Raw genomic sequence first — 17,987 nt, 5'->3', positions numbered from 1 at the left:
TTAATATCTAATGTATTCAAGAAAAAAATAACTACAAAAAGTTTCTAACCCAGGACACATTCTCTAGCGCCACTTTCTCATAGTTAATATTAGCAACCCATTGAGAAATTGTATCTATGATACTATCTCCTAAATACCCGGTGTTTGTGTCTACCACTGCAAATTATATATTTATTTAAAACCATAGGCTATGTCTACGTCCTCAATAGATTGCAAAACAATAGATGGCAGGGACCATGCTTTATACTTCATTCAACTTTGCATATCCATTGCCAAATGATATGCTTGCCACATAGAGATCCTTAATAGCTACTAGCTCAATAGAGTCCTCATGAAAATATGAGCAATCTTCTATCATTTGTTTATTTTTGTTGAGCTTCGGTGTTGTTAACTCTCTGTCATAACACCACTTAATAAGCCAATCATACTGGACTGCCTATAGCTCTATTTATTTTATTGTTTTTTTGTTCTACGTCTTTGACATTTCTGTCTTCAGTTCTTTGTATGTTTTAACCACACTCACCTTAATATCTAATGTATTCAAGAAAAAAATAACTACAAAAAGTTTCTAACCCAGGACACATTCTCTAGCGCCACTTTCTCATAGTTAATATTAGCAACCCATTGAGAAATTGTCATCTATGATACTATCTCCTAAATACCCGGTGTTTGTGTCTACCACTGCAAATTATATATTTATTTAAAACCATAGGCTATGTCTACGTCCTCAATAGATTGCAAAACAATAGATGGCAGGGACCATGCTTTATACTTCATTCAACTTTGCATATCCATTGCCAAATGATATGCTTGCCACATAGAGATCCTTAATAGCTACTAGCTCGATAGAGTCCTCATGAAAATATGAGCAATCTTCTATCATTTGTTTATTTTTGTTGAGCTTCGGTGTTGTTAACTCTCTATCAATTAACAGAGAAAAAATCAGTGCAGTATGGAAAGTCTCCAGGACCTCTTGGCTAGAGCCACAGGAGGAACGTTGCAAGCTTTTAGCAGTTTGTCTTACACTCTCCAAAAAGGCAATGTAAACGTTGTAGAGCTTAAACCACGTGCATTTTTTTTTATTCCTATGTACACAAATTAATTACTGGAGATGAAGGAAGGAAAAATAAGTCAATTAAAATTTGAGCACCTGCTATTACAGGCATAATAGAAAAAAAATTTGTGGCTTGAGAGAACTTGGTTCTACCCAGATTTGCAACTAATGAGAAATTTTCCTTTGCAAATTGGCTGTCTTATCCCCAGATTGTTTCCTTAGGCTCTTGGAGTAAGTGATGTTCAAATTTATGACATCAAAATTCTAGGATTCTTTTATATTTCAAATGCTGAAGGAAACACAAAACCTATTTGGATGTAAGATTCAGTTCTTAAAAGCATTGTTCCATTTACGAATGTGGAAATTGCTACTGTGGCAGGAAATGTAGGGTTAAATGACAAACAAGTAAAGAAACAATCAAAGAAAACCAGTTTGCTAATAAAAATTTGAGGACATCTAATATGTAAGGTGTGCATATGATTCATTTGAAAGCAATTTTGAAAACAAATACTATTTATTTATGGCTATGTATTCAGGTTTTAAGATAATATCACAGGGGAAAAAAAACTTTTCTGTTCCATTATATAGATTGCAATTAAATAAACAGAAATAAAATGAAGTTCCTAGCATGGACTAAGTTAATATTAAACATATTTCTTTGTTAAGAAAAGACATCCCATCTGAATTGCTTATTTTTGGAATTATCGGAATTATAGCCAGTTTCAGCTGAGGTGGGACCAAGAAATTCTTTAACCATTCTTGGCTCAGGAAACTGTACCAGGTAATATTAATTAGTTGTCAGTGTGGTGACCTGTTTTCTTCCCCCGAAGTATACATTCATGATTTATGACATCTTTGCCTTGGGTTCACCCTGTTATAATGTACTAGTGGACATTATATGTGTCTGGCCCAGTACATGATACCTAGCTGAATGCATAATAGGTTCTGAATAAGTGCTTCTTCAAGAATGCTTCCATATTTTTTACTTTATATTACTCATCATTTCACTTCTGCTTCAGTATGCCCACAGGTACCGAAAGACTCTATTCTATTTCTCCCAGTCCCTTTTGTTAACTTCATTGTCTATGTGAATTTTAAAATTTCTCCTTTGTGACATGTCTTTTACCAATTCAAACACATTTACAAAGAAGTCAAGATTGCAGAAGTTTCACCTGGCCATAACCACACATCTTAAGCTTTCATTTCTGGGCAACTGTCCAGTAAACACGTCTGACCACATCCACTTTTAGTGTCACAGCGAGAAATGAGAATCTCGCTAAGAGAACTGTTCTCACCACAAAGTTGCACTGTGGCTTTATCACTCCCTCCTCTTGTGGTACACAGGAGGTGCTTGATACCTGCTCAGTCATATAGGGCAACCTGTGGCTTACAAGCCGAGAAGGGCAATTGATTAGGCTTTGCTGATCATTCTCAACTAACGAAAGTAATTTTTAAATAATTTGTTGGTATGGTGCTTGTTCGCAAATGACTTGAATCCAGAGTGTTTGTAAAAGATTGTAACTTTTCTTCTACAGCAAATTTGAGAGGTCAATAAATATGCCCATATGAAGCCCATGCATGTGCTTTTGTAGTCAAATTGTTATTTTTGCATAAACTCATTTTTCTTGGTTTTATTCCATACATTAAAAAGTATGCTTTCTGAGAGCTATGCCATGTACGTTTGCAGTTCCCTGTTGCAAACCATTAGGAATGTTTAGCAAATACCGGACTTATCTTACAAGCTTCCCAATAAATGCTCCATCTCGCTGGTTGCAGTGTATATGCTCAGCACTGAGAAAGAAACTGGAGTTTTTTGAACATTTTGTTTAATTTTTTTAACTCACTATTCAGTATTCATCTTAGAGATGTTCTCTTTAAGAATCCTTTCCACACTCAATCAGTTTTGTTTAGGGACCTTTATAAAAGACATCATAGCTCCCCAAGCTTAGCTTTGTCACAGTATTTATTTTAAAGAGCTTTTTTTGTAGGTTTTTGTGATTTACCCATAGGTTGTAAGTTGCTATTTGGGCTAAATGAAATGATTAGGATATTCAAATACCCTGTTCCTACCTTGTTTATATCTCCTTTTCTCAATCTTGTATCAAGAAATAAGTAATCTCAATTAAATCTAAAGCAACAAATATAAAAATAACTCTTCAGGTGTGATTTGGGTTTCCCCATAAAAAGCCCACATTTAAGCATCTATTCATTTCCTGTTTTAAACCAAATATTTGCAAAAAGGTGGTTGTAAGAAAATATCAGCTTGTGTTTCCTCTATATAAATCTAATTTTACTATACACAATAGTTAATGAAAAATGTTGATTAGCTGAAAAGAATATTGGTCTAAGAATGTCAGAAAATAACTTTATTCTTTTTTACTTCAGCTTGTTTTATATTCACTTACCTTATTTATTCATGAACTTGTTCTACACTTATTCATTTTCTATCACCTAAACTAAAATATAAACTCTATGAGGGCAGTAAATTTTGTCTGGGTTATTTATTTTCACTCCTCAATGCCTAGAAAAGTGTCTATTAGTATGTACTAAAAATAAATGTGTTGAATAAATTTGTTTACTGTCCAAATTTAACATATCACCACACAAAAAGCTACTTCTCTACCTTAGTATATCTTTGAGTTTTGAAATTGATTACTTTGCTTTTTCTTGAAAATTAATAATGTGTTCGTTGTCTTATTTTACTTACCTTATATCTTATTTCTGTATAATGAATAAATAAATATAAATAAAATGTACATTTAATTAATACTGTCAATTGATATCAACTCCCATGTATTTACTTATATTTTATGTATACTGGAGGCGTACATTTAAGTTTCTAATTCTTCTGCATATGAAAAGTTTATGGTAGAGGTCCAGTTTCATGTTTTTATATTAATATAAAAAAATTTCCCTACACTAATTATTTGATAGGATCTCATTTCCTACTTTATCTGCAGTGTATCTCATTCATTTTTTTATCTATGCATATGACTTTTTCTTGTCTGTATCTTTTTTCTTTTTAATATGTCTATTATGCTCTCATATTACTTTGTCTTAATTAACAGTTTTAACATAGGTTTTAATATCTAATAGGAGAAGGGCCTCACCTTTTCTTCATCTCCAATAGTGATTTGTCTGCTCTTGGCTTTTGTAATTTTGTGCACATTTAGGATTCTGCTTTGTAAGTCCCACAACGAAACCTGGGGTATTAATTGAAACTGAATTGAATCTCTAAAATATTTAAGGATTAATTGACACCCTTATGATATTCAGTAGCCCTATCAAAATTTATTTAGTTATTTTTTAAGTATTTCTATGCATTTGTATAATAAGTTCACATATATCTTGTCTATTTTTGTTAGACAAATAACATAAATTATTTACTGTTCATTGTTGACCTTTAGAAATATATCAGTTTTTTCAAAGTAATGCTACATTCAGTTATACTCATACCATTTCTATTAAGTGGTCATTAAATTATTTATTTTTTATGTAGATAAATGTACTGGCCAACATTTTTTAAAAGTCCTTATCTCTTTAATTTCCTGTGGTATTCTTAATGTGCTGAAGAATCTCCAGAATGATATTGAAAAGAAGTGGTATTAGTCACTATTTTGTCTTCATAGTTTTCTAAAAGACTACAAATATAGTAAAGTCAAGAATGATGTTTATTCAGGTCTCGGTATGTGTGTGTGCTAAAGACTGTTTTACCACGAATAGGTACTGAATTATAGCAAATGTGCTTTCCATCTTGATGTGATCATCTTTCTGTTTGTTATCTATTGTTGGTAGCAAACAAAATTGCAACTAAAGATTTTTCTTCCAAAAGAAATTTAATAACACAATCTTGCAATAAACCAATTTAATTGTGTATAGTAGTTTATGCACTGATTTGGTTTGCTACTATTTTAGGATTTTGCAACAATATTCACACATAAGATTGACTTTACCTTTCTTAACATGTTCTCATGTTATTTAGACATGAATTTCTAGCTTGAATGAAAAAAATAACAATTATTTCTTTTTCTTTTTCTTCTCTGTCTAGAACAGTTTATAGAAGATTATAATGATCACTTTCTTAAAAAGTTATTATTTTCCTGTAAGATTGTGTGGCTTTTGCATTATCCATGTGGAAAGATTTTAAATGACCTACTGATTTTATTAAAATTGTTCTACTTTTTAATATATATTTAGATCAAATTTGATAAATTATATTTTTCTATCAATTTTTCTTTCTCATATATGTTTTCTAATTTATTGTCATAAAATTACCAAAGTACTTCCTGTCATTTGATTCATTTTTATTTGTATTTATATCCTATTCTTCAGTCCTAGTAACTTTCCTTTTTATTTTCTTGACGAGTTTTACCAAGGTTTGTATATTTTATTAGTCATTACAAAGTAGCAGTTTCTGTCTTTCATCATTAACTCGATTTTATTTTTGTTTTCTCTGCAGCCCTTTGTTACGACCCTTATTCAGATAACAATCATCTATCCACTGCATTATTCAAAAAGATTTTTTTAACTTTTTGGCCTCTAATTCTTTTCACAGTAATGCATGGAGAACATCTCTAAAACACACACAGGAAGTTTTTAATCTCCTATTAACATGTATTATAAGCAATTATATTTTTCAGAGAATTTGCAAATTTTATCCAAATTATCAACGTTATTTGTATCAACTCACAAAATCCTGTTCATGTTATTATTATTTTGGTGATGTGCATAGCATCTGTCTTGATGTCTTATTTTTCATTTCTGATTGTGCTAATTCACATTTTTTTCTTCTCTCCCACTCATATTTTGGGGGGCTTAAACAGTCTTGCTAGTGAGTTATCAACTTTATTAAACTTTTGCAGAATCACCTTTTGTCTATGTTTGTTTTCTCTCTGGTGCATATTATACAGAGTACATAGTTTACAGTGTCTAGTTTTTCTGTTAGCTGAAGATTATTGTACAATAATTATCCCTTATTAATTGAATTGACTGTTTGTGGATTTATTTATGTAAGTTTTGTTTTTATAACAACATATTCAGTGAGAGTTAATATGAGTGACTGCTATTTTAGCTTTTTCTCTATATATTGGATTTTTTTTGTTTCTTTTTTCTATAGGACCCATCTATGTTATTATAATATTCTAAAGAAGCTAAAATTACTTATTTTCTAAATAAGTTTTTATTTTAGTATAGTCTTTAATTTACAGAAAAATTGCAAAGATAGTACAGAGAGTTCTCATACACCCAACACCAAGTTTTCTTAGGACCCATCTATGTTATTATAATATTCTAAAGAAGCTAAAATTACTTATTTTCTAAATAAATTTTTATTTTAGTATAGTCTTTAATTTACAGAAAAATTGCAAAGATAGTACAGAGAGTTCTCATACACCCAACACCAAGTTTTCTTTGTTTCCTTATCTGACATTAGTATGGTGTATGTGTCACACTGATGAACCAATATTGATAATTTATTATAAAGTACATACTTTATTGAGATTTTCTAAATTTTTATCTAATGTTCTTTTTATGTTCCATTATGCCATCCAGAATACCATGTTGCATTTAGTTGTCATATCTCTTTGGCCTCCTTTCGGCTATGATAGTTTCATTATCATTTTTTGAGTGTAATAGAAATTATGTGTTAGCTAAAAAGCAGAACATTAGGGTATTTGTTGACTATGCTGCTATTTTGGCATGGGGGTTGGTGCTTTTGTTGTGAGAAATAAAAAGTGAGTAATGTAATGAGTGATGTCCACAAGGAAAAAGAAGAAAAGAGCAAAGATGGATCTGAAACACCCACACACATTACACATAAATTAATATTGACCATAAATTGATAATTATTTAAGCTAGGTGTGTGATGGCTCATAATGGAATTATTTATTTTGTATGCATTGTATACTTGCATAATTAAAAGTTCCTATATATACAGACACGTGTGTGTGTGTTTATGAATGATCTTTCTCTATTGTTCCACCCTATATGATGCAGCATACTTGATTTCACTCAAACTTATAACAGCTTGTGCATAGGGTGACTAAGAACTTTGTTGAATTTTCTTTGTTATTTTCACACACTTCCTATAATCATATTTTGTAATAATTTTTCACTTTTGATTCAGATAAAGATTATATAATCCCATTATTTGTATCTCAAAACTCTGTGCTACTTCTTATTGAATTTATCATTTTCAAGTCCTAAAATGTTATTAAGACCTGACATTTATCCAACAATGGGTGGGCACACTTCATTCACCGAACTAGGAAATTTTTCTGTGGTTTGTGTCATGTTTTTTCACAGAAAGATGAGATTAGAATACCATTTGTCATATCTTTCTCAGAGATCGAACTTAACAAGGCGTCTCTACATTCAGCTCTAAATTAGGAACTCAGGACATGTCAAATTTTCTAGTTCTATAGAAGGCTTTATCCACAGGAATCAGGATCTTCCTTCTCTGAGCAGGTGTGTGTCTGTGTGTGTGCATGTGTGATTGTGTGTGTGTTTCTAACAACTGTTATTCAGGAAATGAGGAACTATATTTCAACCTCAAGAAGGTTCCTGAAAGCATTTACACTATAAGGTAATTCTAATTGTTTCTTAAGTGTGTGTACAGAATTACTGAGGGCAGGGAATGCTTGTCACTTCTGAGATATACTCTTTATTATTGTATCCTATGATAGGTAATGAAAATACTGAATAATCAGAAGTTATAATATTCCTATAAGAAGAAACCTTGTCTCTAAACAAAACTAGAAGAATGAATCTTTACATTTTGAATTAGAAGAATTATCAATTTGAATTCTCATATTTACAAGTTTTCTGAACTTGTGGAAGGCATTTACCTTCTGTGATCCATAACTTTACATATAAGATAATACAATTTGTATCTGTTCCTTCCAACACCATGATAAAATAGGAAAGTGCTTTTATTTTTTAAATCTAAGCATTATGCATATTTATTAAATAGCTTTTTTTCTGGGATCTCTGCAAGGCACTGCAAGATGATACTATATAAATATGTGTGAGATTCTTTGTTAATGATGATGGTGATGATAATTTGTTGTTGATGATGATGATAGTGATGATATGAACAGAAGTTAAAATCTACTAGAAAAAAACATTCAATAAAAATTCACATATCTTACCTGAGTTTAGTCTGTAAAGAAATCAATCAGCAAATAAACAACTATAAACAGAAAACTATGTGTGTTTTTTCTCAATATCAGTGATGTAAAATATTTTTGATTAAACATCTTAATGTAGCTGAATTAAAATTACTCATTATGTGGTTATGACATTTTGAAATAATTGGTCATTATTTTACAACCAAGGGAAATTTGTAAAATTAATTTTACCTGCTTTATGTGAACTTTTATTTCCATTCTCTCTGTTAAGACATGATTCAGGGGAAATTTTTCTATATTTCCCTTTTGCAATCAAAATATTTCATCACATCTCAAGGAAAAACAAAAAAGAAAAAAATAAATGAACGTCCAATTTTGTTTTATTCAGGAATTCTTTGTGAATTGTAGACTTTAGATTCATCTCTGAAGCAGATGAGCAGTCATAACCACAGGATGGGGTTGATTCGTGATCGGAAGGCTCATCACAGCTTTGGTAGGTACTTTCTCCATGAATGTGTAGTTTTGCTTCTGAAGAATTTTAAGATACCCGGAATTTTGTACAAGCATATAAGGCAAAGAAAAGCAATTTCATGTTATGTTCATGTTATATTTTAAATCAAGTCTTTGAAAACTTTTTTTTTCTTTTTTTCATTAACAACTTAGAGTAAAGTCATTCACAATTTGAGGCAGCTTGAAATAATAAAATGGTATTAGGATTGAGAGTCGGAAGAACTAGATTTTAACAATTTTTTTACCACTGTCTAGCTTTGAGATGGGAGCAGTCCACAGCCTCTATGCACTTTAGTATCTTTTTCTATCAGATAGAGATACAAAATATGTCATATGTACCTCAGTGAATCTCTGTAATATTCATATCAAGTGACATATATTTGAAAGTGTTTTTTGTCCTAAAAGTGTTATAAATCACTCATGGTTGGTATCATTATATTAGATAAACAATACGATTTTGGCCATATCTAAGACTCAATTTTTTCATCCATAAAATGATACCTATTCCTTTTATTTCATAGGTTTAATAATTGAGTTATATATTATATGTGCAATGTTTAAGTCTAATTTTCAGATCTGCAAATAATTAGCATTATTTTATTTACAAAAGGCTTTTAAGGGCCGGCCTGGTGGCGCACTGCTACAGTGCGCCGCTTAGGAGTGCGGTGGCGCTCCCGCCGAGGGTTCAGATCCCACATACAGACCGGTTCCCGCTCACTGGCTGAGCGAGGTGCAGGTGCAGTGCTGAGGGTTGCGATCCCGTTGCCGGTCCCGGTCCGGTACGGGTGCAACAGTGAGGGTTGCTATCCGTTGCCGGACATGAAAAAAGACAAAAAGGAGCGAGGTGCAGGTGCAGTGCTGAGGGTTGCGATCCCGTTGCCGGTCCCGGTCCGGTACGGGCGCAACAGTGAGGGTTGCTATCCGTTGCCGGACATGAAAAAAGACAAAAAGGCAAAAAAAAATGCTTTTAAGTATTCAATAAATTACTAATTTTTCAAGAAGAGAGCAAAATTATTTTTTACTTGTTTTAATCAGAGGCAAGATTCTTTACTTATCTTTATCTTAAAACTTTAGATCCTACTATTTCAGCCTCTGTATGTTCTTCACTATAAAGAAAATTAGACACATTAGCATTTACTACATGTTTACTATGTGTCTGACAGTATTGACATTGAGTTTATAATATTTAATTTAATTTCATTTTTTAAATATCCATAATGGATTGTATTGATGTCCTTTTCTTTTTTCTTTTTTTGTAAGTTAGGAAATTGGGATGCAAAAGTTAAATTACTTGCAAAGATATCAAGCTAGTTAGTAAATGTGGATCTATAACTTAAACACATGTCTATCTCTCTAGACCTTTTGCACTATGTCAAGTGTCTTTCTTTTAATGCCAGATTTCATTATATATTATAAATTAACTAATTTTATTAGTACATGGGATTTTGCAGAGGGTACTTTCCCATGGAATAAATATAATTTTATGTATATAGCAAAGTATGAACGTCATGAGAATGTAGTAATATAAAACAAAAGTAAGTTTATGTTATACACAGAAAGCAAGTGCAGGGAAAAGGCAGGTTGATTTTTTAAAAATTTATTCCCCAAGTGTCAGGAAGGCCATAACTTATACTGATGTGAATTGTTTTCCTTCAGAGATGAGTAAATCCAATGATTATAACTTTGAACTAGCAAAGCGTGATACCTCTACACGATGTCAAAAGCAAAGATTTACACCAGTCACAAGCAAACGTAGAGAACAAAGATTTACACCAGTCACAAGCAAACGTAGAGAACAAAGATTTACACCAGCCACAAGCAAACGTGGAGAAAACTGTAAGTCCTATATCGTATTTGTCTTATCTTGGTGTACTGAAATGAATCTTTGAAAATCTTTAAATCAGTGACAATCATTCACTATTTTACCTTCATGAGGAAACTGAATTACATAAACTCTAATATAGTATTTGAATCTATAATAAAATTAAGAGGAACTAAGTTCGTTTACGGTCTTTTCTTGCCCTAAAAATTGATGAGATTATTTATCATGATGATGACAGCTGAGACAGAAGTTTCTAAGAGATCACTGAGTAACTAGCTTTAAAGAAGAGTAAGTAGAAATGGAAAACAGAAAAGAAAATTTTAAAATCGTTGAGTTATGATCTTAACCATTATAAAAGCAAAAAAATTGATTATTATTTGCAAAAATGTTTCTGAGTTTGGTGATGAAGATATGGACTCACATGTCTTTATTCAAGCCTGAGTGTCATTGATAATACAACTTCAGAAAACAGACCACCCTTACCTAAGAATTTTGATTAAAAACTAAGAAACAAATTACTAACAAATAGCATCACTGTACAAGAGGAACTGTAGAATTGCAAATGTGCTGTATGTAATAATCAAAGGAGATTACATGATTGTATGTACAATGTTAAAAAGGCATCGAATAAAACTCAATATGAATTCTTAATTAAAAATACCTGACTTTTAAAAACCTCTAAAATATAAATATTTCCCTTGATATATATATATATTCACACACACATATAGAAAGAAAAAAATCACTGTGCTCACTTGTAGATGCTAGAAGCATTTGTATCATAGTTTTTTAAAAGGCAAAAATTTTTACTATAATTACTGTTGCTTAATATTGATTGTTTTGCTGGTACTTAGCTGACATGATTAATCAAGTTAAGGAATAAATAAATAATATAAAATCAGAATAAAAAGGCAAAATTAACATTATTTGCAAAATAAATGATTTAAAATATTTTTTAAAACACAAACACATCACCCCAAAATATTACAAACAGGAAGGAAATCTGGTATGTGGACTTGATTGAAAATTAAAATATAAAAGTCAATTGTCTTCCTAACTACAAATGTAAGGAAACTGTGAGGAAGGAAAATGTCATATTTAGAAACTAAAAATCAGGGGAAAAAATAGAAATAAACTTTAATTAAAAACCTAGAAGTAAAGTTATTAATTTGTATTTCTATGGATGACCAGAAGATATGCATAATGGAAATAGAAACTACTCAAAGATAAAATACAACATTTTGCAGATATAAATTATCTCTATATATCTATGCATTTTATGTGATTCTATTGGAAGACCAATGTCATATACTTGAGAAGTGGCATGTTCTTGAAAAACTCATTTTAGAGTTCATAAGGCACAATTAAAGTGTAATGATAGCCAAAATATTCTGGAAAAAAAAGTACTATAATACTGTATAATGCTCGATCAAATATTCAAGCATTTTTTAAGGCTAGGTAAATTGTACATATAAAGACAGGTTAGAGAATATAGGAATAAATGCAAATACTTATAGGAACATATTATATGTCTTTCATATCAGTGAGGGCACATTAGTCTATTCACTAAATAGGATTAAAAATCCAGAGCCTGTTTGCAAAAGAAAAACTTATAAATTTGAATTTCTGCACACACGCACACCAGATGGACCAAATTTTAAAAAAAGAAAAGAGGAAAAAGAAAAACATATGTAACATTATAATGGCACATAGGCATCATTAGTTTTATAAAATCAGAAGAATGAAGCCATTTTTATTTACATATATAAAAAGCATAAGCCATAAAGGAAAGTATGATCAAGTCAACCACAGAAAAATTAACCATTTCTACTAAAGCAGAAAAAGCTGATACTAATTCCTCATTACAAAAACTGTAACATTTATATTAAACACAAAGGTAGAGGAACCATTCACCCTTCTTTTCCTGATTTTTCTTTCTCTGTTTTTTTCTTTGACAGCATCTTCATTTTTTCTTAGCCGATTCATCGCTGTAGCTATGGGGATCCGTTTCGTTGTTATGGCAATGATATGGAGTGCCATATTCATAAATTGTAAGTGATAGCAGAGAAGTAAGTTGCAACATTGTTGATTTAGCAATTATAATGCAATACTTTGATTGGTATTCAGAAACACAGAAAGATAAACTAGCAATATTGAATAGGTATCCTTATCATATTTTTGTTATTAGTCTAGAAATTTGTAAACAATTTTTGCTTGGAATCTAAATTATTAACAATATAAACCTTTTTAATAATTATGATTATTTTAATAGCATTATCCAACCAAGAAGTTCCAGTTTCTTTGAAAGGTAAGTGAATGCTTTTTAATATTTTGAAGCACAAATTGCATGCATCTATATATACTAGGGTGTAGGTATGTATCCCATGTCGTTAAGAAGGGAGAAAAAAATGACTAATTCTAGTTCATATTTCAATGTAATTTTTTTTTTTAGTAATGAAGAAGTACATGTAAAAAGTAAAAGATATTTAGTTTTGGCATCTTTTTATTAATTGTAGAATCATATCTTTGATATGACCATAAAGATTTAATTATCTGGAATTTTAGAGTTGGAATGGGAAAGGCATTTAACTTGTCTGGACAAAATCTGCTAGAATGCTTGGAGATGTGTAGAATTAATAACATATTTCTCTTTCTAGAAAGTTACTGTGGCCCATGTCCTAAAAACTGGATATGTTATAGAAATAACTGCTATCAATTTTTTAATGAGAACAAAAACTGGTACCAGAGCCAAGCTTCTTGTATGTCTCAAAATTCCAGCCTTCTGAAGATTTACAGCAGAGTGGAACAGGTTGGGCATTTGTTTTGGTTCCCCTTCCTATATTTAATCCTAACATATAAGACAATTTAATGGAATATGAACCTGGAACACAAGAGAGTCAATAAGACTTAGATATTCTAATATTCCCCCAAATCTTTCTTCACTAAAAAATAAATAAATAAATAAAGCACAGAATTTGCACATATTCTGTACGTGTTGCTTCGGTGGGAATAATGCTACTTAAGGAATGGAATGCACTTTTTCCCAAGTGCAGGAAGAAATTATTAAATGGTTATGGCCTTGTATTTACTAAAATTCTGAACACTGATTTTATTTGTAGTTTATTTGTGGTTTTAAACAGGATTTCCTTAAATTGGTGAAGTCATATCATTGGATGGGACTAGTGCAAATTCCAACAAATGGATCCTGGCAGTGGGAAGATGGGTCCTTTCTCTCGCCCGGCCAGTAAGTTTCTAGCCCAATGGTCTCTAGCTGAGGACTTGTTCCTAAACTATCCTTATGATCACTACGATCACTCATCTATCACATTTCCTTCCACACAGTCTCAGGACACTCCCATATCCTAAAATATTTAGCAAAAAATTCTTAGGCCCTAAATTTAGGAGAGACTGTTGCAGAGCAGCCAACACAAATATAATTAGTAACATAGATGTTTTCTATGTGCCAAGTACTATGAAGGTAGATCTAATATTATGTCAATTTTACAAGTAAGGAGACAAGTAAGGAGGTTAAGCATCACATATATTCTTTTTATTAATTTATTATTAAGCTATAATTGACATACAATAAACAGCGCATATATAAAGTATTCAATCTAAAAAGTTTTGACAAATGTATACACCGTTAAACCATCAATAACATCAGATAATAAACATTCTTATCACCTGCAAAACTTTATCTTACCTTTGTAATCCCTCCTTTGTAACCCTCCCTACTCACCTCTTTCTGTACCCAGACAACTACTGTTTTCTGTCAATACAGATTAGTTTGCAATTCGTAGCATAGAATTTAATATAAATGGAGTCCTGCAGTATGTACCACTTTTATGACTTTTTTTTTTTGACTTTTTTTTTTATGACTTTTTTTCCTCCCTACTCACCTCTTTCTGTACCCAGACAACTACTGTTTTCTGTCAATACAGATTAGTTGGCAATTCGTAGCATAGAATTTAATATAAATGGAGTCCTGCAGTATGTACCACTTTTATGACTTTTTTTTTTACTCAGCAGAATTATTTGAGATTTAGCCATCTCATAGCATGAATTAAGAGAATTTCTTTTTATTTCTGAGAGTGGTACAATTCAGTAGCCCTTCACCTGTTGATGTATATTTAGGTAGTTCCCAGATATTGACTATTACAAATAAAGCTGTTTGCCATGAACATTTGTGTATGTCTTCGTATAAACATAGGCTTTCAGTTCTCTTATATAAATACCTGGGAGTGGAATGGCTGAATCATATAAAAGTTATGTGTTTAACTCTTCAAAAAACTGCCAAACTACTGTCCAAAGTATTCATGGAATTTTATAAATTTTACATTCCCTATATTAGTATATGAGAGGGAATCTGAGAGAACAGGGGCTCCACATACTTGGTATTAAGAGCCTCTTAAATTTTAGGCATTCTAGCAGGTGTGTATTTGTATTTATATCTCATTATGGCTTTAACTTTCATTTTCTTCATGACTAATGATGCCGAGTGTCATTTTTTGTGCTTATTTGCCATTCTTTTTTTATTTATTGAAACATAATTGTATGTATCTGTGGGGTACAGTGTTGAATATCAATATCTGTGTGAGATATGTGATGCTCAAATCAGGATAATTAATATATTCATCATGACACAAAATCATTTTTCTCGGCCCTTTACCAATTTCTCATTCACCCCCGTCCTGCCTCCACTTTCCCATCTCTGGTGGCCTCAGATATATTTTCTCCTTTTGAAAGTCCAACAAATTGTTGTGATTCCTGTATCTTTCTTTCTTTTTTATTAATTTGTTTATTTTTAAAATTTTCTATTTCATTGATTTCTGCTTCAATCTTTATTATTTACTATCTTCTTATTCTGGGTTAAACTTACTTTCCTTTTTTAGTTTCTTATGGTGAAAGCTGAGATGTTAATTTGAAATCTTTCTTTCTTTTTTTTTTTTTTTTGGCAGCACTATTCTAAGTACTTTTTTTTTTTTTTTTAAAGATGACCAGTAAGGGGATCTCAACCCTTGACTTGGTGTTGTCAGCACCACGCTCAGCCAGTGAGCTAATCGGCCATCCCTATATAGGATCCGAACCAGTGGCCTTGGTGTTATCAGCACCACACACTCCCAAGTGAACCACGGGCCGGCCTTCTAAGTAATTTTTTTTTAGTTGGGACATAGTTGATTGTACATATCTGTGGGGTACAGCATTGAATATCAATACCAATGTGCAATATGTGATGTTCAAATCAGGGTAACTAGTATATTCATCATTATACAATGTAATCGATTTTAATGACCCTTGACCAATTCCAGGCTGGCTCCACACTGACATCATTGCAGAGGGTGGGCGGAGCAGTACTGAGGCCCACAGGCCTCCCAACTCTGGCTCAGGAGCCTGGGGGGTTTCTGGCAGTGGTATGTTTGTCACTGCACTTGAAGTGAAGGTCAGGGGGGTGTGGCCAAGGCCGTCAGTCCCCCCATCCTGGTTTGGAAGCCTGGAGACTTCCAGCCGTGATGTGGTCATTGCTGGGCTGGATGCAGATGTTAGGGGAGCATGGCTGAGACCCTCTCCCTCTCCAACCTATGCTCAGGAGCCTGAGGGGCTTGTGTGGCACCAGTGCAGTCATCACTGGGCTGGATGTGGACATGGGGGGGCATGGCTCAGGCCCTTGGACTCCCCCACCCCAGCTCTGGAGCCCAGGGGCCTCCAGCAGTGGCTCAGTCATCGCTGGGCTGGATGTGGACATCAGGGGATTGTGGCTGAGGCACTCAGGGCCCCCGCACTCTGGCTTGGGAGTTCAGGGTGCTTCCAGCTCGAAGACTGGTGTTCTTTGGTGGTGTTAGACCTTTGCTGGTTAATATCAGAACTTTGTCTCTGATCTGTGTTTTTTTGTGTGTTTTCTTTCTGTTCTGTGTTGGATTATTACCTGTCCCCACCACTTAACCTCTGCAATGGAACTAATTAGTTGTCCTTTGCTTATTTCTAAAATGGGGGAACTTCCTGTAGGGACCAGCAGTCGAGCCCTGTGGTTGAGTTAAATTGCTGCTTAGCTGCTGATTCTCTGGGGAAGGCTTTTTGTGCAGCTCAGGTTTTAATTGTTGACCTTTTAAGCACTTTCAGATTTGTGAGATCCAATACACCTGGGTTATGCGGGAATTCTGGTCTGGGCCTGAGTCTTTTCAGCAAACTGCACCCCCTGCAGTTCTATATTCCTGACCAGTCTACACTGATATGGCTATGCTGATTGGAGGACAGATGGGCTGTCCATGCTGTACCCTAATGTTCTCCCCAGGGGCCTATCGCCCCCACCCCCCACACTCCAAACACTTCCCATGGGGCAGCCCATTTGCCATCCCTTGAAATGACACAACAGCCTTTGAATGTCTCCTTTTTTCAGTTGTCTGTGGCCCCTCATTCCTATGTGGGTCCTGTCTTGTGGGTCTGAGTGCCACCAAGTCCCTCTTCTCCCCTGCAGTCTCCAAGCAACTTCACGCAAAGGGCACAGCTGTGGTTTTGCCAGCTCTTGCTCCGTGTGCTCATCAGGGTCAGGCTTGAAATGGCCAGGGCTCGAAACAGTCAGAGCCGTCCCTTCTTTCTCTCATTGCGGCTTCTCACACCTTCATACACTCCGTAGGTCTCTCTTCCTCTTCCCCTGAGCTCTAGCAGCCCCAGCTTGGCAGTCTTTGCTTTTTAATAGTAGTAAATTGGTCGATTGTGGGAGAGAGTGATGCTGGAGACCATCTATTCTGCCATCTTCATTCTCTCTTGTCTTTCTATTTCTGGTGTTTTGTTGAAGTTCTTGACTCTATGGCTTTACATTTTTCATTAAAATTAGAAAAGGTACTGTTATTATTTCTTCAAATATTTTTCCTCCCCCATTTCTCTGTTTTCTTTAGGCATTCCACTTACACTTAAGAGAATTTCTTTTTATTTCTGAGAGTGGTACAATTCAGTAGCCCTTCACCTGTTGATGTATATTTAGGTAGTTCCCAGATATTGACTATTACAAATAAAGCTGTTTGCCATGAACATTTGTGTATGTCTTCGTATAAACATAGGCTTTCAGTTCTCTTATATAAATACCTGGGAGTGGAATGGCTGAATCATATAAAAGTTATGTGTTTAACTCTTCAAAAAACTGCCAAACTACTGTCCAAAGTATTCATGGAATTTTATAAATTTTACATTCCCTATATTAGTATATGAGAGGGAATCTGAGAGAACAGGGGCTCCACATACTTGGTATTAAGAGCCTCTTAAATTTTAGGCATTCTAGCAGGTGTGTATTTGTATTTATATCTCATTATGGCTTTAACTTTCATTTTCTTCATGACTAATGATGCCGAGTGTCATTTTTTGTGCTTATTTGCCATTCTTTTTTTATTTATTGAAACATAATTGTATGTATCTGTGGGGTACAGTGTTGAATATCAATATCTGTGTGAGATATGTGATGCTCAAATCAGGATAATTAATA

At 33.2% G+C, this 17,987-nt stretch overlaps 1 protein-coding gene across 1 annotated transcript in view; it reads left to right on the top strand.

The window, feature by feature from the left end:
- The first annotated feature begins 8,634 nt into the window (after window positions 1-8,634).
- The window catches only part of LOC103600561 (NKG2-D type II integral membrane protein), an 11,215-nt gene continuing 1,862 nt past the window's right edge, over window positions 8,635-17,987 (top strand). Inside the window, exons 1-7 of the mRNA XM_008584854.1 lie at window positions 8,635-8,674; window positions 10,348-10,443; window positions 11,508-11,519; window positions 12,472-12,564; window positions 12,786-12,821; window positions 13,171-13,322; window positions 13,654-13,757. Of these exons, the coding sequence (XP_008583076.1) occupies window positions 8,635-8,674; window positions 10,348-10,443; window positions 11,508-11,519; window positions 12,472-12,564; window positions 12,786-12,821; window positions 13,171-13,322; window positions 13,654-13,757 (533 nt within the window). The remainder of the gene's footprint in view (window positions 8,675-10,347; window positions 10,444-11,507; window positions 11,520-12,471; window positions 12,565-12,785; window positions 12,822-13,170; window positions 13,323-13,653; window positions 13,758-17,987) is intronic.

This window comes from Galeopterus variegatus, unplaced genomic scaffold (assembly GCF_000696425.1).
Source record: "Galeopterus variegatus unplaced genomic scaffold, G_variegatus-3.0.2 Scaffold3384, whole genome shotgun sequence".
NCBI classification, from domain to species: Eukaryota; Metazoa; Chordata; class Mammalia; order Dermoptera; family Cynocephalidae; genus Galeopterus; species Galeopterus variegatus.
Note: the sequence above shows the minus strand (reverse complement) of the source record. Positions and strands in the feature narration are given on the sequence as shown.